We start from the raw sequence: 27,785 nt of genomic DNA, 5'->3' as shown, positions 1-27,785 counted from the left end.
CATATTAATAGTTTTTAACATCCTTGCTTGGAATTATTTGTCTCTATTTGTGGAGAAAGATGTTACTTTCTAGGATAGAAAGGTGCTCTAAGACAAAAATGTCATGTGGATAGATGAGACATATGCATCAGACTGACGCAGACACAGTATGTGTCGTTTATTCACTACTTCAACAAATGTTTGTGTGGTACCTGCTATGTTCTAGGGTGCCTGGGAGATATCAGTGAATCTGTGTTTCATGTGTGCTTGATTGTTAGCACTATACTGTGATGGGATTTCTGTGCGTTTCAGAACCTCTAAACACTGTAAGGAACCTAAGAGTGTATGACCCTTCTACCAGCACCTTGAATGTCCGCTGGGACCATGCAGAGGGAAATCCTCGTCAGTACAAGCTCTTCTATGCACCAGCAGCAGATGGTCCAGAGGAACTGGTAATTATTTATTATAGTAAAAAATGCTAATTTGTTTAAATGGTAGCTGAGTGATTTAAAAGTGGAACTGAAGGAGTTAACCAGTTTACTTTAGAGCTGAAGAATTTCATATTCATTTAATAAGACTTGATAGAGGGTAAATAGTTGACACCTCAGAGCCTGGGTAACAGGGATTGGGGCCAGGATTCTTCCCCCTGGTCAGGGGAAGAAGTAGCTATTCTGGGAAGTTCTAAACGGGGAGTATTGGATGGTTGGAGGGGCATAGGGAAATATGTAACCTCTTGTAGCAGGTCACGTGGGGGCACATTATTACCTCCTAATATTACAGAACCTGCTTCTTGACTTGGTCTTGAGTTGTTATTGTATTATTTGAATTATTATTTCTTCCACAGATTTTTCAAGTCAGTGCTGTATGTTTTATTAAAATATTTAGGTTCCAATCCCCGGGAATACCAATTATGCCATTCTTAGGAATCTCCAGCCAGATACCTCGTACACTGTGACGGTAGTTCCCGTTTATACTGAAGGTGATGGGGGACGCACATCAGATACTGGAAGGACATGTAAGTAATATGGCCAAAAAATTAATTTTGCATCATAAATGTTGCTTTTCATTATAAAGGCCATAAAGGCCCATTAAAGAGAATTAGGAAAGTTTGGTGTAATAGAATTAAAAACATAAAAATTAGCCATAGTTCACCTTCCTAACACCAAATGTTAACGTTTTGTGAAATAACAAATTTATAATGGCATCTTCTTTTGAAATGATAATTTTAGGATTTGTAAAAGTGCATATAATCATCAGTATACTACTTTGCTTAATCTCTTTCATTGACAAAAATTCATTGAGCTTTGCTTTATGCTTTATAAATTGTTGTGAAGGACTGTTTATAATTGGCTTTCATAGTGTGAATTGTTGAAATCTGTTTGGCACATTACTTAATTTCATATGTCTTTGGTTTGTTTGTTGAAGTGCTTTTTTGATCTTAAAATCTGTATGCTTTCATTTAGAAAGCCGTTTATAGTGGTTTTACTGTTTTTTGTAGTATTGCTTAAAGGCTTTTGTGCAGATTTAGAAATATTTCTTTGGCTTTAAAAATATACTTGCTGATGGTTAAAAGGAATCAAGCATGGATGTCTTCTTTTGGTAAAAGATTAGTGTCTAGGAAGATGATGTTATTGGTAAATTAGAGTTTGGAATTAGTACATCAATTTAATTGGTAAGTTTTCTAAATTCCTATTGGGTCACTTGAGAACTGGGTATATCTTATTTTTCTCTCCTTTTACCTTTTCTGTTAATCACAAAGATACTGAGTAGCAATTGTTAAATGAAGAAGTAATGAATGGTTGTAACTAGCTGACCGAATCAGATGAGCTTAATGGCTGTTGTCAGATTTTACTTAGAAGGCAGACTCTTAAAAAATGTCTCTTCTTCCTCTCTCCATTACCTATATTGGAAAACTGAAACTACTTTTCCTATTTCTTTTCTCTATCCCATGACCCTTTATGGACAATCCAGTTCCACCACTTTCATTAACTTGTTTTTAATTGAATACAATATTGCTTCCTTATAGACAAAGGCCATGCTTGCTAACTTTAATTAAATTTGGATTTGGAGAGTTTTAATCTGCCTTTGTGTGTAGGTAATTAGAAATATAAAGAAGATAGCATTTTGTCCTGTTACAGAACGTAGGTTCTGGAAAAGTGATATGAAAGCTTGAGATATATAAACAGACTTAAGAAATAGATGTTGGCCTTCATTTCCTCAGTGATGAGAGGACTGGCAAGAAATGTCCAAGTATACAATCCTACACCTAACACCCTCGATGTTCGCTGGGACCCTGCACCAGGACCTGTGCTGCAATATCGCGTTGTGTATTCTCCTGTGGATGGCACAAGACCCTCAGAATCTGTAAGTAATTTTGTCATGGAAACTGCATTTTCTGATGAATGTAGTCACATGTTTGTGTCATGTTTGATAACCTGGGAGAACACAAACCACAAACATGCCAGTGTATAATACTTAAATGATTGTTTTTGATGATTTGAGGTAGATGTATTAATTATAGGGTTAGTAAGAATAAAAAGAATTTTGGGAAAACGTGAATTAGTTGGATGGGTTAAAAACCCAGTAATAAATGTAAATAATTGTTAGACCTTGTCAGTATGTTTTTGTTATGAAAATATTTTAAAATATACCTTCACTGGTTCTCACAAATTGCCCAATCTATCTTTCATTCATAACATTATTCAGTTTTGTAAGTAGACTAACAATTCAGAAATCAGAAATTCCTAATTTCAATAAGCATAGTATCAGAATACCTATGGGAAAGTAAATTTATAAACTAATTTAACTTATAAATCTTTGCAAAAATAAACAATGTTGATGAAGATAAACAAATGATAAACAATATATGCATTTGATAAGAACATTGATTTTCATGTCCATGTATGGTAGGACATATTAAGACAACTTTACCTGTATGCATTGCATGGAGTCTCTATTTCAACACAAAATCTCCCCCACCACAAGTAAGAGTCCCTATTCTTGTGTGTATTTAACATGCAGGATGTTTTTTGAGGAAATATCATGAGCCTTGCCTGTTATATTTGAGAATGTTTATAATAAATATAAATGGAGATAACTGAAGCTACTAAGGGTCAAGGATGAGGTCACTTTTTTTGGAAAGGGAATTTCTGAGGACAAATTTTATTTAGTGATATGGTCTGGGTGGATCTCATGGAGAAGCACAGTTGGCTTCTGATGTGGCTGGGCTCAACATTTTATTATAAATACTATTGTGATGACTAACTGAAGACTTGGTAAGCATTTGAGTTGTTGTCAGGCAGAATTTGGCATTTCCTCCCCTGCAGATAGTGGTGCCAGGAAACACACGCATGGTGCATCTGGAGCGGCTGATTCCGGACACACTCTATTCTGTGAACCTTGTGGCTCTATATTCGGATGGAGAGGGAAATCCCAGCCCTGCCCAGGGCCGAACGCGTGAGGCAGAAATCCTTTCTCCATTCCATTCCCTGGTAGCTAGATAGGCAGGGCTTCTCTGATTGAGTGACAGGTGGGAGGGGGGTGGTGAGAGATGGGTGCTTTCTGCCTGGGATCCCCTACCTTCACATTCCAGGCGAAAACTCTGGGTCTGTGACTGTTGTTTGTGTGACGTGAACTTCATCTGTTTGTGTTCTCATTTGGGACATGAGTTAAGGAGGGGTTTTTCCCCTTTTTCTCCTCTTCTACCCTGCATCTTCCTTTTCCCCCTCTTTCTAGTCTGCAGTGAGTCTTCTTACCAAATGGGGACTTTGGAAATGTGAGGGTTTAGTCTTTATGTTTTATCGAATAGATATGGTTATAGTGGTTAAAATAATTCTCCTTTTTCCTAGTCTACCTTTCAAAGCTAGCTCTAGGTCACTGAAAGTTCAACATGTAACCATAGCTCTGAAATACACTGTTTATGATTTCACATTAAAACCATAAATGTGTATTTTATTATATGGGAGGAAACATCCAAGTGAATGGTGAATGAAACACATGCAAGCAACCTCCTTAATCTGGCCTAGGTAATGCTCACAGGCAGACAACAAACTCTATTGTATTTCATTTATTTAGTACCACGGAGTGGACCAAGGAACCTGAGAGTCTTTGGTGAAACAACCAATAGCCTTTCGGTAGCCTGGGATCATGCTGATGGGCCAGTTCAGCAGTACAGGATCATCTATTCTCCCACTGTTGGTGATCCAATTGATGAATATGTAAGTCTAATACTCATTTATTGGCACATTTTATCATCTTAGCTGAATGGACGGTGAAGTTAAACTTCTTTAGAGGTATGCTGTGAGTACAGTTGAGTCCTTGATAGTCACACTTTATGATTTTTCTCTGACATGACTTTGGGATCACCCAAAGGTGCTTAGTCTTTCTGGCCTCCCATACCGTAGAGAAGCACGTCTTTGGGTTCATTTTTATTCTAAAGGCAGATAGGAAAATTATCTTATTGCATGATTAACTGAACATTTCTAACCACCTAATGACACCACAGGAACCAAATTTAGTGAAATATGATACCTATCATTCTGGAATGTCTAAGTTAATATTCAAATAGTGTATTTATCCAAATCTTACCCTTTCCTCAAATCTAATTCCTCTACAAGGTCTCCCTTAAATATTCCAGTGTTAATTGATCTCTCTTTTCTTTAAGCTTAACATTTTGTGGTGCACATTAGTTTTGGAATATACATACTCTCCTATTAGCTTCAAACTTTTTGAGTGTCATAGTTTGTCTTTCCAGAACCAGATTCAAGTTTCTGGTAGCTTCCTCATAGCCCTCACTATGCACATCCATTTGTTATGAGTGGAAAAATGGAAAAACTACTCTATTTGAAATTTAGTGATTAATTGCTGTGATACGCTTGCAGAATATTGCACAAGATGTTGATTGTAAATTAGGTCTGTGGTTTGCCATCTTTTTACCACATAGATCGTCTTAGATAATTTTCCCTCCCTGAGCCCCATGTGATGAAATATTTCATCTACTGGAACTTGATATAGTAACCTTTAATTCAAGTCCCTACTTTTATTAATAAGAAACACATGTAACTACCATTTATAGTTTCTGATCAAAATGAGATAAACAGTACTACTATAGTTAGTTTGCCAAGGCAGAGAAACTCATGGTTAGTGTTTGTGCAACCTTGCCATGGGCAAATAAGTAATTTCCCTTTACTTTCTGAAAACATTGAAAATACAATTTATCATTTGTAGTTAATGGACTCCAGGCCAGGATTCACTGGCATACCTTATCCATGTTGTTTGTAGAAACAAAACATAGGTTTAGAAGAGAGATTGAGATGTCTGGTTCATTTCTTCTTTGAAGAGGTAGTTGAATCTTTTTCAGCTAACTAGTATCAGCCAAACTGATATTTTTGAGGCCAGGAACTTCGTCAATTTTTGCTCACCAGTGGATTCTCAGTAGCTAATACCTGTCCCACTGTGCCTGGCCCGCAGTGGGTACTGGGTACATATTTGTACATGAAAGCAGAACATGTGATGATGAGATCTGAAGGAAACTTACTACTGAGTGCTGGAGTACTCAGTAAGGTGTTCTGAAGCACTGTACATGGCATTGCTTTTTTTTTTTTTTTTTTTTTTGATGGAGTCTTGCTCTCTTGCCCAGGCTGGAGTGCAGTGGCCGGATCTCAGCTCACTGCAAGCTCCGCCTCCCGGGTTCACGCTATTCTCCTGCCTCAGCCTCCGGAGTAGCTGGGACTACAGGCGCCCGCCACCACGCCCGGCTAGTTTTTTTTTTTTTTTTTGTATTTTTTAGTAGAGACGGGGTTTCACCGTGTTAGCCAGGATGGTCTCGATCTCCTGACCTCGTGATCCGCCCGTCTCGGCCTCCCAAAGTGCTGGGATTACAGGCTTGAGCCACCGCGCCCGGTCGGCATTGCTTTTAATACAGTTTTCTTCAGAGATGTTAGGTCACATGGCTGTTAAGTGGCTGATCTGGGATTTGAACCCAGATCTGTCTGACTCTAAAACCACTCTCCTAAGCTGCAGAGAAGAAGTGAAGATAGTTTTTCTTGTCATGAGCATTGTGCAGCAAAAATAAAATGTGAAAAAAACTACTCTTACTGTTTATGGGAATACATAAAACAATATTGTCTTTTGATCTGGAAGTCTTCTAGATGGTAGTACATTTATAATTTAACTTCCTCTATAGACCACAGTCCCAGGCAGAAGAAACAATGTAATACTGCAGCCCCTGCAACCTGACACTCCATATAAAATTACTGTTATTGCTGTTTATGAAGACGGAGATGGTGGCCATCTAACAGGAAATGGAAGAACTGGTAAGTGTTTTGTACTCCGCCTTTTTGTTTCTGCTTTGAAATTGTTAAGATCTTAATGTTGCTTTTTTACCTTTTAAAATCTTAAAATTTTATCTTTATCAGTACATCTCAAATACCACACTAATATTGTATTATTTGTATTAGATATTAAATTTTGTCAAAATGATGACATGTGAAAGGAATTTGTTTTAACTTTTAATGGTTCACTAAGAGAAGAAAAGACAATCTACATATTTTTATTTGCTTAAGATAGTTTTAGTTCTTTTTTGGAAAACCACTGCATATTCTCTGAATAATGTTTCAATTGATATGGTGTCAGTTAAGGCTGTAATTGTTAAGTCAATATAGTATCAGTAAGAAATATCCCATTGTGATTGAATCTTAAGTCATAAATACAGAAGTGAGATGATCAGCAATCATTTTCTGTCTACAAATTTAGCTTTTCTAAATAAGAAAATGTATTTTTTATTGTACTAAGCCGTTTACATAGAATTATCGATGTTCAGACCCATTTTACACTATACTGTTGGTAATTTCTTAGGGTTTAAAAATTCTCTAATGTGGTTGCTTGCTACAGTCACCTGAGGAGCTTTAAAAATACTTATGCCTGGGTTCCACTCCCAGAGATACTGATGTAACTGTGTGAGGTTTGGGCTGGACATGCTGATGTTCTCATTAATGTGCAGCAATGGCTGAGAGCCATTAGTTTAGCATAAAGGTAGGATGAACTCTAGATCTGAGTTTTGTTACTGGTAGATATTGGCATTTCTCTTTTATACTTCATTCACCAAAAATCTACTTAAGTAACATGACTTCAGGTTTCTTTCTGCAGTCACTTGCCAAAAGTCTTTTTGAGCTTAAATGATCTTGACAATATTACAGAATTTAAAGAAGTGACATTTGAAAGCTCCTAAGGGAAAAGCAGGACTAGAGTTGATTCAGCTTAGTCTCTCAAGGTCAAGAATCTGTATTTATTGATATTGTTGTCTACAGGACTGAGTCAATGGAGACTCACATGACTCAAGATGATTTTAACAACTTCACTTTTTAATTTTTTTTCAGATTTTAGACTGTATTTTGGGACTTTCCTGGGGAAAATGGCATATTTCAGAATTTCATGCTTATCAAAATGGATTTTTAAAAACTAGATCTTATATTTTCCAGGAAGGGCCAAAGTCATATTTTGTTTCTCTTATGAAAAAAACGTTTTTCAAGTTGGATGCGTTATTTGCGTAATGCTGTGAATAGTAACTACAGCAACTACTTAACATGTTACCTGAACAGCATTGATTTTATAAGTTGTGAACTTGGGGGCAGTATCTCTGGAAGCTTAAGGATTTATTCTAGGTAATGCTGGTGGAGGATAGAAAGGTATAAGGAAAAAGCACTTTTAGGTAGCTGTGTGGTTTTGGGCAAATAATATCTTATGTATTTGATGAAGTGGTTGGACTAGATAGTCTCTAAATTGCTTTCTGTTTCTAACAATCTGTATTATATGACATTGTAAAAATGGTTTGAGATCTTTTTTATTTTCTATAATTCTGAGTCATAGAATGTTTCAGCTCTGGATACTGCTTCCTGCTGAGAAGGTGGTTCTGGAAATCACTAGTTCTTGAGTCTATTTGAATTGCTGTTTAAATTTGGAAAACTATTCAGCAGTTTTTGAATACTTCAATGCCTTTTAATTGTTTTCTGGATAAAGACATTATGGGATATTATGAAATTGCTCCCACTGGGCTTCCCTACCAATACTTTTAAAGTTCTGTGCTCTCCTTGTATGCCAATAAAAGGTCTGTAATGTGTGTCAATGTTTGTTTCCAGTGGGACTCCTTCCTCCTCAGAACATACACATCTCTGACGAATGGTATACAAGATTCAGGGTGTCCTGGGACCCTTCACCCTCTCCAGTTCTTGGATATAAAATTGTATATAAGCCAGTGGGTAAGGAAGTGCCTTTGTCACCATAGAAATGCTTTGGAGGGTTATTTGCATATCAGGGTATTTTCTCTTTCATCTCCCACTATTAGGTTCTCCTGAGAGTTCAGGTATCACACCAAGTTTCCTGTCACCAAAGGCAATGTTTTTGGCAATAACATTTTAAGCCAATCATCTCAAGTACCATTGTTATTATAGGTATAGATGAGATTCTAATTAAATGTCATGATTAAAAAGTTTGACTTGGTTCATAAAGTTGCACTAATCAAAGATGCCTGTCTTCAGACATCCTATATGATCATGAAATAATGAATATTCCATCATTATACCTCTGCATTTTTCCCACTATGCCCAGGTATTATTTTATTTTGGACATAGATTCCATGCAGCTTATTCATGACAGCCTTGCTTTCAAATCCCCTCTGAAATTTTCACCTAAATTAATATCACCTTGATTAAACTATTTGTTATTTTTGTTTTAATATTCTGTCTATATGCTTAGCGAAACTGGAAGAAAAATGCTCTTCGTATCAAATTTGTGAGGGCATCTTCTATATATCCAGGAAGAGTATGCATTAGAAAAAACATGAAGGAGAGAAGGCAAGAGAAAGGAAATAAAATTTGAACCTATGTAAGAAATAGAAAAGAACTTTAAAAGAAAGTGGGGTTGGTAACTAAGGACTTTAGCAGCCAAAGTATGTGGAATGAGGTCCAAGATAGAAGTTCTTAGATCGTCTCTACAATAAATGAAAAAGTGTCCATTGAACACCTACTATATGCAAAACACTATGTTGGCAAAATAGGGCTTGAGAAAGAAGCTTGAGAATTCATTCACTAAAGAAACATTGATTATATACCTACTATATTCCAAATGCTGTGCTGTGCTTTGAAAATAGGAGGGTGAAGAAATCAGTGTCTGCTTATAGTTTCATATTTGCCATATAATGTAGCTTGTGCTCCAGTGAGTAAGTGCATGAGGACTATGGAATTAATGGTGTTCGTGATTCCCTTTGGCTGTAGGATCTTTAATTTTACGCAGAATTTCATGCTAGTAATGGCATGTTTCTGTATATTTTTGTGGTTGTTAATAAAGGTTCCAATGAGCCCATGGAAGCCTTTGTTGGAGAGATGACATCATATACCTTACACAATCTCAATCCCAGCACCACCTACGATGTGAATGTTTATGCTCAATATGATTCTGGACTCAGTGTCCCCTTGACAGATCAAGGCACTACATGTGAGTCATGGATATTTTCTTGGTTGTAAGAAAAAGTATAGTAGAAATTACCAGGTCAGCCTATTCTAATTTTACTGCTTCTGAACATATACATGTTTCCTCAGCATTATGTAGGCAGGCTATTTTGTGTCTGGTTAGACAAAATACCTATCCAAATACATAAATATTAAAATTGAGTATATAAAAATGTATATGATGAGAAATTTGTGTATTTCACATAAAATATTATATTTTGAATTTTAAAAGATAAAAATTATAGAAATTATCATTTTATCCATGAATGACCTGTAAAATTAGATCTGTGATGCTACTTAGTTCTTCTTTACATTTGATATTAAGATATATATTACCTAAATCCATTGATTTAATTTGACTTAATTATTGAATCATGATTAGTGATTCAGTCCACAGATATATTTTAATGACACCATTGCTTTGATAACTATTTAATGACTTAGCAGATAGCCTTTTAGAAACTGTTTTCATTATTTTCCATGAGATGTTTTTGAAATTCTTAGTTGTGAGAGGGACTATATGGAATTTCCTTTCCTTGAAAATCAGTGATAGAAAGGGGGGGTCTATTTTGGCAGTACCACATTTTCAAATATGATTCATGTATGTTTCTTCTAAGGAAACATGTTACACTTTTGAACTTTTTTTCACCCACAGTGAAAGTTTGAAAATTGTGTTATGATTAAAAGTGTATTTTTTTGCTTTAATTTACAAAGTAAATCTCTTTCTTTCTTTATTTTATAGTATATTTAAATGTAACAGATCTGAAAACTCACCAGATTGGGTGGGATACATTCTGTGTCAAATGGTCAGCTCACCGGGCAGCCACCTCCTACAGGCTAAAACTAAGCCCTACAGATGGTATGTGTGTAAAAAAGAAAAAAATGATCTGGAGCATGTAGTGGAAGCATTTTAAATTTCAGTAAAGAAGATACCATTTTGTTTATAGCAATGATATATAAAATTGTCTTGAAATATAATTGATGATGACACTGGCATTTTCCTTTGTTGTCATAATCAGGAACCAGGGGACAAGAAATTACAGTGCGTGGATCAGAAACCAGTCACTGCTTCACTGGCCTTTCACCAGACACTGATTATGGTGTCACTGTTTTTGTGCAGACACCAAATCTCGAGGGACCAGGAGTCTCTGTTAAAGAACATACCAGTAAGTTTTTGAGAAATCTGGAAAGCCTTCATAAGGCTTTAGAATAGAATGCTCTAGGTAAGGAAGACTTAAGTGAATCCTGTGCAGGTACCTCTCCCCAGGGGTAGCAATAATGATAGGATGATGGTGAGTTCCTGAATGTGGAGTCTAAAGCTGGTTCAGGACCTTTTTCTGTAGCAATTGCAAGTTGTCCCTGTTATCGAGTTGGGGCTACTTTGAGGAAGGGCCAAAGGAGGGAGAGGTGGCTCTTGCTGACAGTGAGAAGGTGAATTCATATTAGTGACTTTTGCTCATTTGACCCTATCTGAAGGCCTTACATTTTCCCTTTAGATCTTTATTTTCTGTAGCTGTAGTGGATGTTGAATGACTACCAGTGACACCAAATTTGGATGGAATAAAATCCCCAGTATGTTAGTACTGATGACAGTGGTGTCTCATTTTGTATGACTTGATTTGGTATCCAGGATTTAAATCGCTCTTAAAATTTACTTTCTGGGATATAAAATGTGCACATGGTGTGTTTTAAAATTATTATTTTAAATTCTAGCTGTGAAACCAACAGAAGCCCCTACAGAGCCACCCACCCCTCCTCCCCCTCCCACCATTCCACCAGCCCGGGATGGTAAGTACAGCTAAAAAGGCAATACATTCAGCTGATAGGGAGCTACAGACTTCTTGTTTATGCTGCATGTGCATCATTTACAATTAATATAGAACATTTCTGATTTATTATTGCTGCTGAAGAGTTTTTAGATTGAAAGAGAAGATTATCAGTAATTTGTTTCTCTCCATCTCTGGGCACATTTTGGTGTGAATAAAATCAGTCATAAATTATTCCAGCTCTTCAGTTGGAAGTCTGTTTCCTCAGTTTTACAGATTTAGGTCTTCCATGATCCTACATGGTGGACATTTCTTTCTGCTAACTGCTGGCATCAGTAAGCACTGTGAACCCTTTTGGCTCTATTTGCAACGTAAGCCTTGAGGCTGTTGGCTTTAAAATTCCTGGCATCCAACCTGAGAAGTTCCCTGGATTACACAAAGCTAAAAAATTTTCCATTCACCAAAATGTGAAGATAATTGTAACTTGCAGTGAACTGGTAAAACGACATACTGATTTATTAAGGTTGGTCTCTCAGCACTTAAGGGCAATTCTTTAGCACTTTATCAAGCTAAAGTTAAGTTAAATAACTACTGGATTATTCTTTTCTCATATGCTGTCTCCAGCATTTAATAGAAAATATTTCAGATTTTAAATATATTTTTATTTTATCTTAGAAGGATGTAGAATGTTACAACTTTATTAAACCTATTATATAAGTAAAATTAAAAATTAGTAGTGTAATATTGTAGGGTAAAATAATAATGGGTTCCTTTAAATTAGATATAGAAAGAAATTCAGTAAATAATCTTGGTTTAAAAACAAGTTTTTTCTTTTAAATAGACTTTATTTTCTAGAGTAGTTTTAGGTTCACAGCAACATTGCAGGCATGTTGCAGAGATTTTTCATCTCCCAGACAGACTGCCCTTCCCCACCACATGCCCAGCCTCCTCCACTATTAACATCCCACATCTGAGTGGTACATTTGTTACAAACGATGAACCTACATTGACACATCATCACCACCCAAAGTCCATAGTTTACATTAGGGTTCACTCTCAGTGTTAAACTTCTCTATGTTAAGTTTTTATAAATTAAAATTTTGTTAATTGTTTTTAGATTTTTTTCTTAGCCTCCAAGTCTAGATATTCGAATAAAAATCTTCTTTCCTACGTATGATTCTAGTGGCTTAATTTAAATTTTACAAAGGACTTGGCCAGGTGCAGTGGCTCACTCCTGTAATCCCAGCACTTTGGGAGGCCGAGACAAGTGGATCAAGACCATCCTGGCCAATACGGTAAAACCCCGTCTCTACTAAAAATACAAAAATTAGCTGGGTGTGGTGGCACGTGCCTGTTGTCCCAGCTACTCAGGAGGCTCAGGCAGGAGAATCGCTTGAACCTGGGAGGCAGAGGTTGCAGTGAGCTGAGATCGCCAGTGCACTCCAGCCTGAAGGCAGAGTGAGACCCTGTCTCAAAAAAAAAAAAAGAAAAAAGGACTTATTTACATAAAATCAATCTTTACTAATTATATTCCAAATCTCCAAACTTTTTATTTGATTTCTCCTCTCATTTATTGTTCAAAACTACTTGAAGAGTTCCATGAGGTAAGATTATATCTCTGTATAATGGATCTAAACAAATGGAGTAATTCCAGAGCAGGTATTGTGGATCTGTTAGTCCAATGCTTCTTACATTTATTGTGCATATGAGTCATCTTATTACTGCTGGTACTGATTCAGGAAGTTTGGGGTAGGACCCAACATTCTGCATTTCTAACAAGCTCCCAGGCAGTGCTGTTGCTACAGAACCACACTTTGCGTAGCAAGGTGTTATACTACATTTTCAATTATGTGATTTCATTTAAATGAAAGAATTCATGAGATTTGGGGCTTCTTCTGCTTTCTTTTTTTTGTAGTATGCAAAGGGGCCAAGGCAGATATTGTGTTCTTGACTGATGCCTCTTGGAGCATCGGGGATGATAATTTTAACAAAGTTGTAAAATTCATCTTCAATACTGTGGGAGGCTTTGATGAAATCAGTCCTGCTGGGATTCAGGTGAGTGTCATTCCACCAGTGGCCACTCATTTGTGATGTCTTGCCTTTCCTTTGAACTTCTCTTTTACTCTTTTAAGTAAAAGTCTTTTCAATATAAACTCAATTTTGACCTTCTCTTATTTACTATTTCCTTTATTCATGTATTTTGGGAGGGAATTGGGTGTACATGATAAATAAATAGAAAAATAAATGTTTTTTCTATTAGTTTATTAGTTTATTAGTTTTTATCTTTGACTAGATAATATTCCTGTTGGAGAACTTAGGGGATGCTGACTCTTAACTTCCTGCTTCCAACCATGACACATTTCTATAGAAGTTCATCCAAAGTTCTGGATATTAAATTCTTTGTGATTTTCATGCCCTGTGAAGTTAGAAGAATCAGTGATAAACAGTGACTGGAGTGAGTGTGCGGAACTTGCTGCCTCTCTCATTACTTTGCAGAAAATTACCTTGACCAGAAGAATGTCCATTGTTGAGCTAAAGCATATTTCATTTGCTTTTTTAAAATGATAACTACCAATTATCTTGCTCTGAAATCACTCCGAATATATTTGTTATACTGAAGTACTTAGAGAAGTTTATATTTCCATGAGAGGACTCAAAGAATAAATCATCGTGTAACCCTAACCCAATTAAAAGACCCAATTAAAATTCCACCCCCTCTGGTAAGGCGCCATGATGGCTTTACCCATTCCATGCTTTTGAAGTATTTTGTCTATATTGCTGCATTACAACAAATATCACTTCATATTGTCATTAATTGTGTGACTGTCTTCTATCTACTCTTCTATCTAAATGATTGACTCCTTAAAGCAAGAGACTATCTTTTTAAAAAACAATTCCTCCTTTTCTTTCCCATTTCTTTGCTGAATTTTCTTTATTTTGGCAGTTTGATCATCATTGTGGCATCATGAAAATAAGATATTTTGAAATAAACCACAAACAATTTCATCAACAAAACATGTCTTCTTTTATGGAATAGTAAATTTCAAATCCTCAAATAATCCTCTAGACCTTAATCCAACCCAAGAAGAGTAAAAATTCACCCTAGTTATATTCTAAATTTAATGTGGTTATATTCTTAATTTAACCACATTAATTCAACAAGCAAGCTTTTTTTCATCCTTTTAGGAATTTGTATTTCTAACAAAAAATAGCTACCATATTTTATTAACTCCTATGTACCAGTTACTTTGTATACAGGATTATTAGTCTTTAAAACAATCCTAGAAGGTAAGTATAGTTATCCTCATTTTACTGATAAAAAAATCCATTGTCACATAGCTATTAAATGCCAGAGCTAGAATTTGAACCCAGTGAATCCTTAGTACAAAGCCTGTACTTTTTCCTCTAAATCCCATTTTCAATGAGTTTGTGATGAGGGATGATTATAATCACACACGTGACATTTTTATATTGCCATAAAGAACTGATAGAGTCAGTGAGAAGCAGCAGTGGGCTGAGTCAACTGTTTAACCAACATTTGGATTCGAGATGGTATGTTCTCATGTCTAATCCTGGGATCTCACCACTCCCCAGCTTTATTCATCCCTTTCTATGTCCTAGAGAAAGGCACAACATGAATATAGTATATTTTCATTATTAACGTCAGTTATGATAATTTCATTGAAGATTGAAAATTAAAGAATTTAATGAGACAAGTGCAGTAGGTGTTATAATATTAGCTATAAAGAGCTTACAATATTCTATCAGGTCTGAGATACTTTTACAACCCCCCATCCCCACTTTATTCTGCAGCTAGAGAATCACTTGAAGATTGAAATATAAAATGAGATGACTTATGCTCACTGCTAAACCACATTTTCCTTCAGGTTTCATTTGTGCAATACAGTGATGAGGTCAAGTCTGAGTTCAAGCTGAACACATATAATGACAAGGCCCTAGCCCTTGGGGCCCTCCAGAATATTAGGTACAGAGGAGGAAACACAAGAACAGGTACGTGTATATGTAGACCTTTACTCTCCAAGCATTTGTAGTGGCAGAACTGAGTGTATTATCTCACGCTAATGTCCAGATTCTTATCAGTTGGGCGTGACTAATGGCATTGGGGTAGTTTTCACTGAGGTGACACTAAAATGTTCCATGCCTCATTCTGTAGGCAAGGCCCTCACATTTATCAAGGAGAAAGTCTTGACTTGGGAGAGTGGCATGAGGAAGAATGTCCCTAAAGTGTTGGTTGTGGTCACAGATGGTCGGTCCCAGGATGAGGTCAAGAAGGCGGCTTTGGTCATCCAGCAGTCAGGCAAGCACATACATGAATTTGATTGCACTTGCAATTTTAACATTTTTAAATGTTCACAAATGATTACAAAAGACTAAATTTGCTGATGTTACTTTATTGTTTCTGTTTCACTCTGCACTGTATACCTTTGTAATGCTGATTTATATTTAATTATGGAATGGTTTGCAACTGCTCAAAATGACATGGTGTATTCTTTGTGTAAGATGTGGTTCAGGATCGACAAGGGGCAAACCACATTTTCCCATAGTGGCTGGAAGGCTACAGAAAGCAATGATAATGAGATGATGCTAGAGCAGGCTTCCTGCCATAGCAGAAATGAATCTTGATACTGCTTCCTGTGCAAGGAGAGGAAAAAGGAAGCCTTTAGCTTTAGCACATCTTTGCAGATGTAGACTTAATGATTGCTAAAAGATATGTTGCAAGGAATGGAGGTCTTAGGGAGTCATCTCTGGGATAGACCTTGGAAGTCAAATATACTGAGAGCCTCCTGGTAACACTGTCCTTTGAATTAGTTATTTAAGATCATTAGAGGCGAAAGTAGATATTTCCAGTACTTGCATTAACAGTCCCCCTACCCACTGCTGTCCCAAGCAACGTCTAAGGTGGATATATTTTTAGAGAGAATCTTATGCATAATTTGTTGTAGTAAATTATAAAGTACTTAATTACATGGAACTTGTCATCTGTACATGCAAGATTCTTTGGCTAAAATTATAAGTTATGATTAGTGCTAAGTCATATTGTCTTTTTTCAATAGAGGTTGTTCCTGCTGATCTTTTATAAAATGTATTGCCATTGTGTTGTACACTTTACCCAGATTTCTGCATGTTTGTGACTCCTGGTAGATTTAATTTTGGGCTTATAAATATTTGCTTCTTATGTTACCTTATTTTTATCTAAATATATTTCTAATTCCTTATATAGCTTTTTTCCCCTGATGTCAAATTTAGCTTTCGGAGTGAAAAATGTGCTTATTTGTCACAGCCTAAATTTGCTTATTTGTCATAGCCTGTCTGTTGCCAGTGAGAGTTGTAGATTCCATTTTCAAGATGGCCAAAGTTCTGCCTTTGAGCCTGAGTTTCCTGAGAAAATCAGTTTCAAGAACCCAGATTTTAAAATGAGCCCATTCTTAACTTCTGAGTCACATAAGCTTAAAATATTAATGGCTGCAGAACTCATGTGTGTATCAGGACTGTGGATCTGTGGAAGGCAGTGTGCACCACATAAAGTCTTTCTGCTATTAAAATCTTCATATTTAAATTGTTGGGATTTTATCTTAGGAAATCAAATTAAATGAATTATTTAAACCAGAAAATAGAAAGACCTGGAAAAAGTATGTATTTATTAAAGAGAGTTCATGTCAAATAAAAGGACTTGCGTATAGTAAGAAAATACAGCATCATTTCTGATAAGAATCTTTTTGCATTGTTCTAACAACAAGGACAGAAAAAGAGATATGTGATTCATTCTATAAATTCTACTTTGCAGGGTTCAGTGTCTTTGTAGTTGGTGTGGCTGATGTCGACTACAACGAGCTTGCCAACATTGCCAGCAAACCAAGTGAACGGCACGTGTTCATTGTGGACGACTTTGAATCTTTTGAGAAGATCGAAGACAATCTTATTACATTTGTTTGTGAAACTGCCACTTCAAGTAAGTCACAGACAACATGGATCTATAACCTCACTTATTCTGAAAAATAATTACTCAGTAGACAATTCTATATCCTTTGTAGGATCAAGTCTGTGCATAAATAGATCCTGGGAAATCACTTGAGAACCTGATGAATCACTGTTCCTATTGCGATCATGCTAAATGTGTGCTTGTCAGAAGTTCATTTTTAGCCTTGAATATGTAATTTCCTTGTATGGAAATAAAGTGTTTTAATATATCCTTTTCCCACCAACCTAATGCCTGTGACATTTGGTTAAATTAATCTCAGCCTCAAATTGCATACATAGGGGATTTCTGTGAGATGAAGGTTTTCCCCATTAGTAATCAATTGGTATTTGTTTTGTCAACATCCGTGCTTCAAGAGAGCAATGAAAAAAAATGGTTCCTCAGAAATTTAGTTGATTCCCATTTGTTTGTTTGGGTTTGTATTTTCAATTCAGCTTTTGAACTATAGTGAAGAACCAAAGATTGATTATTTAAGTCAATTTATTATCATCATCCATTAACACCAATTCTTGGGGTATAGGTTATGGAGGCAATTAATCCTCCATAATTACCAGGAGGCAATTTATCCTACATAATTGATCAGGGGTCTGTGGCTAGTCCAGACCCCTGATCCTAGACAGGGCTATGCTTTACAAATATAATAATCCTCTCCATTAAACATTCTATTAAAAACAGAACTGGTTAAACAAACTTTCTTGGTTTACTATGAAAATTTATGCTGAAGTTCGGAGCGTAGCTGCACTGGTGAAAGTGAGTAGGGGGCTGGAGTGGTTTCTTTTCTCTTCCAAGTGGTCCTGGATGCAGCCATCTGGTACCCTCAGCTCTGAGGGGTCCAGAGCAAAAACTACTGCACACTTGTTACTGTTACCTGGTGTTTGGTAGCCAGGGTGAGGCTTGGAGACTTGGCAGAGAAGAGGGTTGGGGATGGACAAGCTCCTCCTACCTTTGCAGAAATCTACAATTCCCTGGGAGGGAAGTTCTTTAAATCTATTGAAAATGTGAAAAATTCCTCCTTTAATTCTATTTTATTATTTTTAAGAGTACTGTAAAATTCCAGTTGGATTAGAGAATGTTAGGGAAATATGTGTAACACTGGTTAATAGTATAATTTCTCCTACACATAGGAAATGTACAAGAAATAATATATAAAAGAGTAAATAGAGAAGTTATTTTAATAAATGAACAATGTCATTTATTACTTGAAATATGTTCGTTGCTACTTTCTGTGCATATATGATTTGTACATCGTGTTGGTGAATCATACTTAAAGAACACTGTACATTGCAGGTTGTCCTCTCATTTATTTGGATGGCTACACCTCACCAGGTAAGCATTTATACTTTTGGGCTAATTAATTTCCAGATTTAAGCAATAAAATAATTAAAATGTACTTTGTTTAATATTTTCTTTTCTGACGTAAAGGTTTTAAGATGCTTGAAGCGTACAACCTGACAGAAAAGAATTTTGCTTCTGTACAAGGAGTATCTTTGGAGTCAGGGTCTTTCCCCAGCTACTCAGCTTACAGGATTCAGAAGAATGCATTTGTGAATCAGCCTACAGCGTAAGTGTGACAACAGGAGGTTCTCCTTTTCTTAAGACCTGCAGAAAGTTCTTGGAATATTTGCTGACTTCCCAGAATCCTGGAACTTTAGAACTGTCGGAAGACTGCTTATGGATGACCCTGATGGGTTTTCTTAAATACAGTTGGGTTAATTGTTTCCAGGTTACATAGTTGTTTGCACACAGGAGACTAAGACTCAGGCCTCGTTATTCCCAGATCCAAGAAGCTCATGCGGGTAACATATTACTGACCCTTTTGAATTTAAGGCTAGAAAAGCTGTTAAAACAGGAAGGCAACTTAATATTTTGAACATCTCTCCCTGTGGTGCAGAAGACTGGATGGAATAAGTGCAGAATGAGAGCAAACATTCTTTATAGTGTTTCAGACCTCTAGAAAATGAAAGGTAGTTTTTCTCATCCATGATCAGACAGTTGGCATTTAGTTTTTATTGGCTGATGCTCTAGCAATCTGTTGTGTAGCTGTAGATGTTATTTTACTTCATGAATGTTTCCACCTGAGTATGATAACTGAAATCTGTATTTCTTATTCATTAAAATGAAAACTTTTATGTTGAAAATATGTTTGCCAGTTTATGGAGAGAAAAGAACAATGAGAAATAAAGGTATTGTAAGCTCAGAACAGGGTCAGAAATGATGTCTGAAATATGAAATGCTCTGAGAAAGCTGATGGAAAATTCAGACTAAAACCAAAGCTAATTTACTTTAAGAGGCACAGATCATATTGTTGTAGTTTGACCACACTGTAAGTCTCTAACTCCTTAATGGTTAACCATGTTGGCTCGGAGTTCTAGGTTTTTCAGTGAACTGTAATACCCGGTGTTTAACTCTTCCAGTCAGCTCAACATATGATTTCTACATTTTAACTTATGACACCTATTGTTTTCTCAAGCATCAGAACTTTTGACTGAAAGGAAAGAAACATAAATACAATTACATAATTTTTTCACAAGCACTAATTAACTAAGGTAGGAGAAAAATGGGCTAGGTGAGAGATGAGTTGATGTGGAGAAAATATTATTTGTAACATAGAATATTATAAAGACAGTTCTTGAACATATAAAAGACATCATGTCGGCTTACCTAGAGCATGTTTTAAAAGCAAGATGGCATTAGTGGTGTGGTATTAGGACATGAAAGCTCTGTGTCCTCTATCAAAATTCATGGAGGAATAGCTTCTTTTCTATGAGTTTATTATCTGGTTCTTTTTCTTACCTTCAGGGAGAAAATGTTGTTAAATGGTCTCAGATAGAAAACCATTAATTCTGCTTCAAAGATTCCCCCAGAACAATGATTGACTAAAGTCTGGAGGGACACATGGGACCAATTTTTTGTTTTTTGTTTTGTCTTACAGCTTAGAGCCAAGAAACATTTCCTTTCAATTAATTCACATCCTTTTATCATCACTAAATGTTTGCACATGTATATGGCCTTCACATTTAAAATGGATTTTGTTTTGGGAATATATGAGCTCTGGGGTGATTTATTTGATTTCAGGGGAGAAATTTGGAAGTGTAAAAACTATTACTGACAGGGAGGGAGAGAGAAATTAAAACCTTAAGCCATTTTATGATCTCATACAGCTGACATTTGAAATTAAATATGTTTAGTAAGATTCATTCTCTTTAAATTATATCCATAGCCGGGCGCGGTGGCTCACGCCTGTAATCCCAGCTCTCGGGGAGGCAGAGGCGGGAGGATAGCTTGAGCCCAGGAGTTCGAGACCTGCCTGGGTAATACAGCGAGACCCGTTCTCAAAAGAAAAAAAGAAAAAAAAAATTATATCCATAGTCATACTGTTTATCATTCTAAAATTATCATATAATTTTATAATACTCTGTGTCTCAAAAAATTAGTTATTACTAGTAGGATAAAAGACTATTTCGTAATTTCCCAGACTTTCGTGACTTTATCAATTTAGAAATAATCGCTTACAATTTACATAATGGATCTTTAGTGCTTGTTCTTTTGATGTGCTTCCTAAATTTTTCTCCTTCTAAGGAGAAGTCAGAAGGAGCCAGATTATTATAAATAGCCTCTAATACTACCCATATGGGATTCTGGTGCAGAGATTTAAAAGAGTATCTGTTCTTGATGTGAAATCAATCAATCTTTCTTTCTTCCTTTTGTTTTTTTCTTTCTTCTCCTTTTTCTTTCATTTTATCCAACAGAGACCTACACCCAAATGGACTCCCTCCTTCATACACGATTATATTATTATTCAGACTTCTCCCAGAAACTCCCAGTGACCCTTTTGCAATTTGGCAAATCACAGACAGAGACTACAAACCACAAGTTGGAGTGATTGCAGATTGTAAGAATTTTTGTCTTAAGGCACATGCATACTTAGTTTTGAATATGTTTTTCTTTTCTCTTTTAAAAAACTTTCTGAATATACATTATATATATATTTATTTGGTATATACTTTTATGTTTGAACTTTTCCAAGTATAACACATCAGTAAATATCCTAATTACATTTTATCACAACAGAAATTATTTTATTTTTAAAGAAATCTCTCGAAGAATCATTTGCTAATACTTTAAATAAAAGGTATTCAATGCATGTGATTTAATAACACTTTATGTTGATTACAGCTTCTAGCAAGACGTTATCATTCTTTAACAAGGATATAAGAGGCGAGGTACAAACTGTTACATTTGACACAGATGAAGTAAAGACATTATTTTATGGAAGTTTTCATAAGGTAAAAACATAAGATTATTTGAGTCTTATTTCTAGAAAAAATATAAAACAAATTTATTATTTATTAAAATGTCATGTTAAATTGGTAGAATTGTAACTATGTCTTTTAAAAATAAAATCTAAAAAAAAATCTTATTTTAGAGAATTTGGTTAATTCAAATAATATTTAAAATAAAACAATATACTAACCAAGAGATAACTACTAACATTTTGATATTTTTTAATGCTTATTTCTTTTTAAAATTTGAATCATATAGTATATATAATATTATTCACCTACTTTTCTAGTTACCATTTTGTTATGAATCTTTGTGTCATTTAGTCTGAAAAGCTTAATTTTAGTGGATCTTTTTTGATAATATTTCTTCTGCTTGCTTTTATTGAAAAGTACAAACATGCCAGTGAAATGCAAAATTGATAATATATCTTCTGCTTGTATTTTATTGAAAAGTACAAACATGCCAGTGAAATGCAGAATAATTTTATCAATCCAAAAGCTATCAATATCTACCAAAATAATTAAGATAAATGTTTATGAGATTAATTTTATGTGAACACACATTCTTTAAAACATAATTCTCTAGAAAATCTTATTAAAAGTTCTAAGATGCATTCTAGGGATTGTCTATTCTTGATTATCTTAATCAATTTTCTGTATGTCAACATCCAGCAGATAGTAGAAACTTTTTTTTCAGGTTTCTAAAGGACAATTCATTGACAAATAAGCACTTCTTACTTAGAAAATACTGAAGTTGGAAGCGTTAGAAATAAAAAGAACAATCTAGGTTAGTAATGGAGGTTAGGAATGGACTTTTAAAAAAAATTCTGTTTTAAGTTCAGGGGTATGTGTGCAAGCTGTGCAGGTTTGTTACATGGGTAAACATGAGTCATGGGGGTTTATCATACAGATTATTTTGTACCCAGGTATTAAGCACAGTATCCATTAGTTATTTTTTCTGATCCTCTTCTTCCTTTCACCTGACACCCTCTGATAGGCCGCAGTATGTGTTTATCCCCTTTATGTGTAGGAATTGACTTTTTAATGGTATTTCTTCATCCACTGGATTATGTTAACAGGAATACCAGTTGTTGCACAAATGCTTTAAAATTTCTCCAGTGTGGCATGTAGAAAGATTAGCCCTTATACATAAAAGACAGATGTTTCCAGTTCAAGCTGATTCTCAAGTGAAAATTGAATAAATTTCTTCTGAGTAGATTTAGCAGTATTTCTTACTGTTTCTACTCCTGAGGAATCTTGCTTTCTTTCCAGATTGTTGTTCTTATTCATTAATCAGATTTTTGACAAGGATGGTAAAGGACTCTCCTCATCAAGCCCAAGGAAGCTTCAATGTACATATTAGTGATACCAAGTACAGTGGTATATCTACTTAAAGGTTTACAGACTTCCATAGTGAAGTGAAGTAAAATAAATGCCTCATCGGAAAAGCAAATTCTAGTTTGGCAAGTGTTATTGGCTTCAACTGATCCTTATCTGATCTTAGATGTTGAATCTGGCAAAGTTCTTATGAACTTTTTTGGCTCAGTGAAACTTACATTTGAGTAACTTGCTAAAAGGACTATTTTATTTTTTCTTTCATAACCACCAAAGATATTGAGAATCTGATCATCTGCTAAACCACTGATAACCATTTGGTAACTGTTATTTTAAAATTTCCAACTGTCATGGAATGCTTCATTTTATCTGAATTTTTTAAAAGGCAGTATTTTTTAGAGGTCTGTAGTGATAGTCATTAATGATTGCAAATCAAGACAATTTTTTTTTTGACATTCTCTTCTTTATACCATTTGCCTCCCCAGAAAGATATTTGCATTCTTGGGTTTTATATAATGCCTATTTTTTTCTCCTCACAAGCTCTGCCTTTTCTTTCCAAACTGCCTACCTTCTTCTTTGTTTTTTATTTTAATAATCTTTCTTTTAGTTTCTCCTTTTTTCCCACTGTGCTCTTTTTTGTCCTCCATTCCTTAAACCCATCCTTTCTTTTTAAACAGCTTTATTGAGATGTCATATAGAAAAATTGCATATACTTAAGGTGTACAATGAGGTGTTCTGATATACACATACATTGTGAAATGATCTCCACAGTCAAGCTAATTAACATATCTATTACCTCTACAGTTACCATTGTGTGTGTGTGTATGTGCTGAACCAATTTAATCTAAGATCTAGCATCTTGCAAATTGCAAGTATAAAATACCCCCACCCCATTGGCCCACTCTCATTTATCCCATCAATTCAAGTACCACCTTCAGTCACTCTCAGCTGTTCACATTTTTTTACTGAGCCAAGGATTCAAGCACTCTTCTTTCACTTTCCATCTAATTCCTGAATTGAAGTTTTTCAAACCTGGGATGAGAATGAACAATATTTCAAGAACAGGAAATTAGTGACAGTGACGGGGAGAGGGACCTTTGAGGAGAGGGATCAACTAAAATAGTTTAATTAAGGAATGACAGACAGTTATCCGTTCTTGGGGATTCTCTTGAAAAGCTTTTGTTGTGTCTCCCTACTATGGTTAAAAGATGACATGGATTTACGTGAGACATTTATAATAAGAAAGAGAACTAGAATGGCAGAGTCTGGGAAGGGAGACGAGTGACAAGAGGGTCCCTATTTTTTTCTACTGGTCTGGGATCAACAACACATCATTTGGGAAATAGGTTGGTTACTCTACATACTTGGCACAATGATCTACAGGTAAAGGGCCAAATCTGAAATGCGTTTAAACTGCAGTAAAACACATTGAATAAATTATAGCAAAATGTACTTCTAGAATGTGTTTCTCTATGGTTAGCATTCAATGAGTGTTACTGAAATAATTTTGTCACGAATTAAAATGTTGAAATAATTTTCTGGATATTGCAGTTTTCACATGCCTTGTCAAAGTTTGCATCTGTGGTTGTTCATATATGAGCCAAAAAGTTTTAGTTCTTATTAGATTAAAAAAATCCTAGTATGGTGTTCTTCTTGAGTTCAGTATTAGTTGATTGTCCTGGGGCATTTAAACTTTATTTTAATAACCTATGTATTACTTTTATATAAAAGCAATATGTAATTTATATTTATCACAGATGCAGTAAACTTATGTTTTGGTGCTGATTCCATGTGGGAAAAATATTTAGTTTAAAAAATACTTTAGAAGTTATTCTTATGCTTATTGACTGAGAACATTTAAGGGAATTTCTGTTCCTTTTAATTTGCTGCCAAACTTTTCAAAGTCATCATCAAGGGCTTACTTGAGTATTTGTGCTGTGATAAGTAGAAACTCTGAGCATAACTATACAGACAGGGATTACCCAGGACCATTCTTTACATTGTTGAAATACAAACATTTTATTAATTATCTATACTAATGGAGTTGCTAACATTCTGTGTGTCTTCAGTAGCAAACGAAAAATAAATCAATATAAACTTCTTTCCTTAAAAGGAAATTGAATCCTGAATTCTGTTGATGTCCAGAGTTGAATCCCTATAGAAGACATGTGCTACTTCTTTACTGTATGAGATATCTATATGGTATGCAGATTATTTCTGCCTGAGATTGGGGAACAACAAACTGAAAGATGAATTTAGCAAAATTAGTGGAAGACATCTGAAATTTCTTTGTAGTGAATATAATAATATATACATGATTTATTAACCTCTATTTGGATAGCTCCTTATAGCTTACAAAGTCATTTCATCTACTACATCCTCTCTGGTCATCTCAGTAAGAGTAGATAATGGGAAAACAAGGAATTATGCATGTGTATGTGCATGTAGGAAACTGAGACCAGAGGTTAAGTGGCTTGTCTAATTTCATATTATCAGTGAATGATTTCATCGACATTGCCAACTGTTCTTGGATTTTTAGAGTAAGACTTTTGATTTAGAATGAAAATAGCTTAAAAAAGTAAAAAAACATCTGACCGGAACTATGCAGAGTCAGCTAATATTTTAGTGTAGAAATTTTATAATGGAAACAAATTATCTTTTAGGTTCATATTGTGGTGACTCCAAAAGTGTTAAGATTTACGTTGACTGCTATGAAATTATAGAAAAAGACATCAAGGAAGCTGGAAATATAACAACTGATGGTTATGAAATTCTTGGAAAACTCCTTAAAGGGGAAAGGAAATCAGCCGCAGTGAGTAACACATTTTTATTTTTCTTGGTACCTTGTGTTGAGATTGAAATGGCATTTTCTAAACAACTCCGTGAGTTTTATTTTATTCTGTTTTTCTCAGTGAGTTTTAAGTTGTCAAATTTCTTGGTCAGATCAAAACATTGGAAGAAGTACATTGAGAAAATATGTCCACAGAACATAATAATGTGCTTTAACTACTTACTAGAAACAAAATAAGATGTCAAGGCACCAGGGAACACCATGCGGTCATCTTGAAACAGGATCAAATTGGAGAATACCACACAAAGAGTTGCCAGCATACCCAGTGAAACAGAAAATCGTTCCTATTTTGTTCTTCAGCAATAATTGTTAATACAGATTTGTGCAATCAGGATATCAAGCATTTGGGGACACTAGTTGCAACTTTCACCAGAGCCCGCATTTGCTCACAGAGGAGCCATTCGGCTGTCTGTCTCAAAAGGATCAGTGGAATAGGGCAGCCAGCTGACCCCATTACTCACAACTTTCACCATCTCAGGTTTGAGGCAGAGAGTGATAACCCCATTTGCAATGCTATCTAGCAGGGAAAATTTAAATCTAAAGTCATCATACCAAGCTAATTAAATTCATATTAAATGTCATTCAAAGCCAGGCACCATTGCTCGTGCCTATAATCCCAGCATTTTCAGAGGCCAAGGAAGGAGAATCACTTAAGGCCAGGAGTTCAAGATTAGCCTAGGCAACATAGTGAGACCCTGTCTCTATAAAAAGGAAAAAAAAAAAAATCAGCTGAATGTGGTGGCGTGTGCCTGTATTCCTAGCAACTTGGGAGGCTGAGGTGGGAAGATTGCTAGAGCCCAGGAATTTGCAGCTGCAGAGAACTATGATGGCATCACTACACTCCAGCCTGGGTGACAGACTGAGACCCTGTCTCAATCAATCAATCAGTCAATGTCAGTCAATAGACCTATTGTCCTAAAAGCAAAGCTAACCTGTTTTGCTTCTGTAATTATTATTTTAAAAATTGCTTTATTTATTTAATTTAGCTTTCTTTCATGGACAGGATTTTCTTCTAGATTCAAAAGGAAAATTTTTACTCCACAATATAGAAACAATTAGTTCAAATGTAATATAATTTTGATTAAAATCCAAACCTTCTGTTGTATATTGAATCTGACATTTAAGTATAACAATTACATCACATTTTAAAAGAATAACATTGTGTAAACAACTTTTACTTTTATCAAAAGTAGTTTATTTTCAACTATAGAAAGATATAAGATATATACTATCTTGAAATAGTTGAGGATATCAGAAAAGTTATTGGTCAACCCCTTGGTAATAGTTTCTAAAAAGAAGAGCATCAGTTGTAGAATAAGTGAAGAATTGTTTCTTTAATTTACTTTAATGTTACTTTTCTATAAGGGTGGGCTCGTAAAGCTTGATTTAGGCTGGGCATGGTGGCTCATGCCTGTAATCCCAGCACTTTGGGAGGCCGAGGCAGGTGGATCATTTGAGGTCAGGAGTTTGAGACCAGCTTGGCCAACATGGTAAGACCCCGTCTCTACTAAAAAAACAAAAATTAGCCAGGTGTGGTGGTGGGCGCCTGTAATGCCAGCTAATTGGGAGGCTGAGGCAGGAGAATCTCTTGAACCCAGGAGGCAGAGGTTGCAGTGAGCCAAGATCACACCACTGTACTCCAGCCTGGGCAACAGTGAGACTCCACCTCAAAACAAAACAAAACAAAAAACAAAACACAACTTTGATTTAAATGTGTGTAGGCTTCAAATTCATTTAATTATAGAAATTAATATTCTCTTAAAAAATAACACAAGGCTGGGCACCGCCTGTAGTCCTAGCACTTTGGGTGGATCACTTGAGTCTGGGAATTCAAGACAAGCCTGGCCAACATGGTAAAATCTCGCCTCTATTAAAAAATACAAAAAAATTACCCGGGCATGGTGGTGCACACCTGTAATCCCAGCTACTCAGGAGGCTGAGGCATGAAAAGCATTTGAACCTGGGAGGCAGATGTTGCAGTAAGCCAGGATCCCACCACTGTACTCCAGCCTGGGCAACAGAGTGGGACTCTGTCTCAAAAAAAAAAAAAAAAAAAAAAAAAAAAAAAAA

At 35.5% G+C, this 27,785-nt stretch overlaps 1 protein-coding gene across 1 annotated transcript in view; it reads left to right on the top strand.

Annotated features, from left to right (window-relative positions):
* COL12A1 (collagen type XII alpha 1 chain) overlaps positions 1 to 27,785 on the top strand; it is a 128,276-nt gene that overhangs the window by 77,923 nt on the left and 22,568 nt on the right. The window contains 21 exon segments of the mRNA XM_017881122.1: positions 292 to 431; positions 865 to 994; positions 2,201 to 2,343; positions 3,306 to 3,435; positions 4,054 to 4,196; positions 6,164 to 6,293; positions 8,115 to 8,234; positions 9,322 to 9,468; positions 10,225 to 10,341; positions 10,502 to 10,648; positions 11,196 to 11,270; positions 13,164 to 13,303; positions 15,136 to 15,259; positions 15,423 to 15,566; positions 17,055 to 17,219; positions 18,534 to 18,572; positions 18,669 to 18,807; positions 20,996 to 21,138; positions 21,423 to 21,532; positions 25,528 to 25,543; positions 25,546 to 25,676. Coding sequence (XP_017736611.1) covers positions 292 to 431; positions 865 to 994; positions 2,201 to 2,343; positions 3,306 to 3,435; positions 4,054 to 4,196; positions 6,164 to 6,293; positions 8,115 to 8,234; positions 9,322 to 9,468; positions 10,225 to 10,341; positions 10,502 to 10,648; positions 11,196 to 11,270; positions 13,164 to 13,303; positions 15,136 to 15,259; positions 15,423 to 15,566; positions 17,055 to 17,219; positions 18,534 to 18,572; positions 18,669 to 18,807; positions 20,996 to 21,138; positions 21,423 to 21,532; positions 25,528 to 25,543; positions 25,546 to 25,676 — 2,573 coding nt within the window.

Source organism: Rhinopithecus bieti, unplaced genomic scaffold (assembly GCF_001698545.2).
Source record: "Rhinopithecus bieti isolate Rb0 unplaced genomic scaffold, ASM169854v2 scaffold_12476, whole genome shotgun sequence".
Lineage (NCBI taxonomy): Eukaryota > Metazoa > Chordata > Mammalia > Primates > Cercopithecidae > Rhinopithecus > Rhinopithecus bieti.
This window is presented reverse-complemented; position numbering and strand designations above follow the sequence as displayed.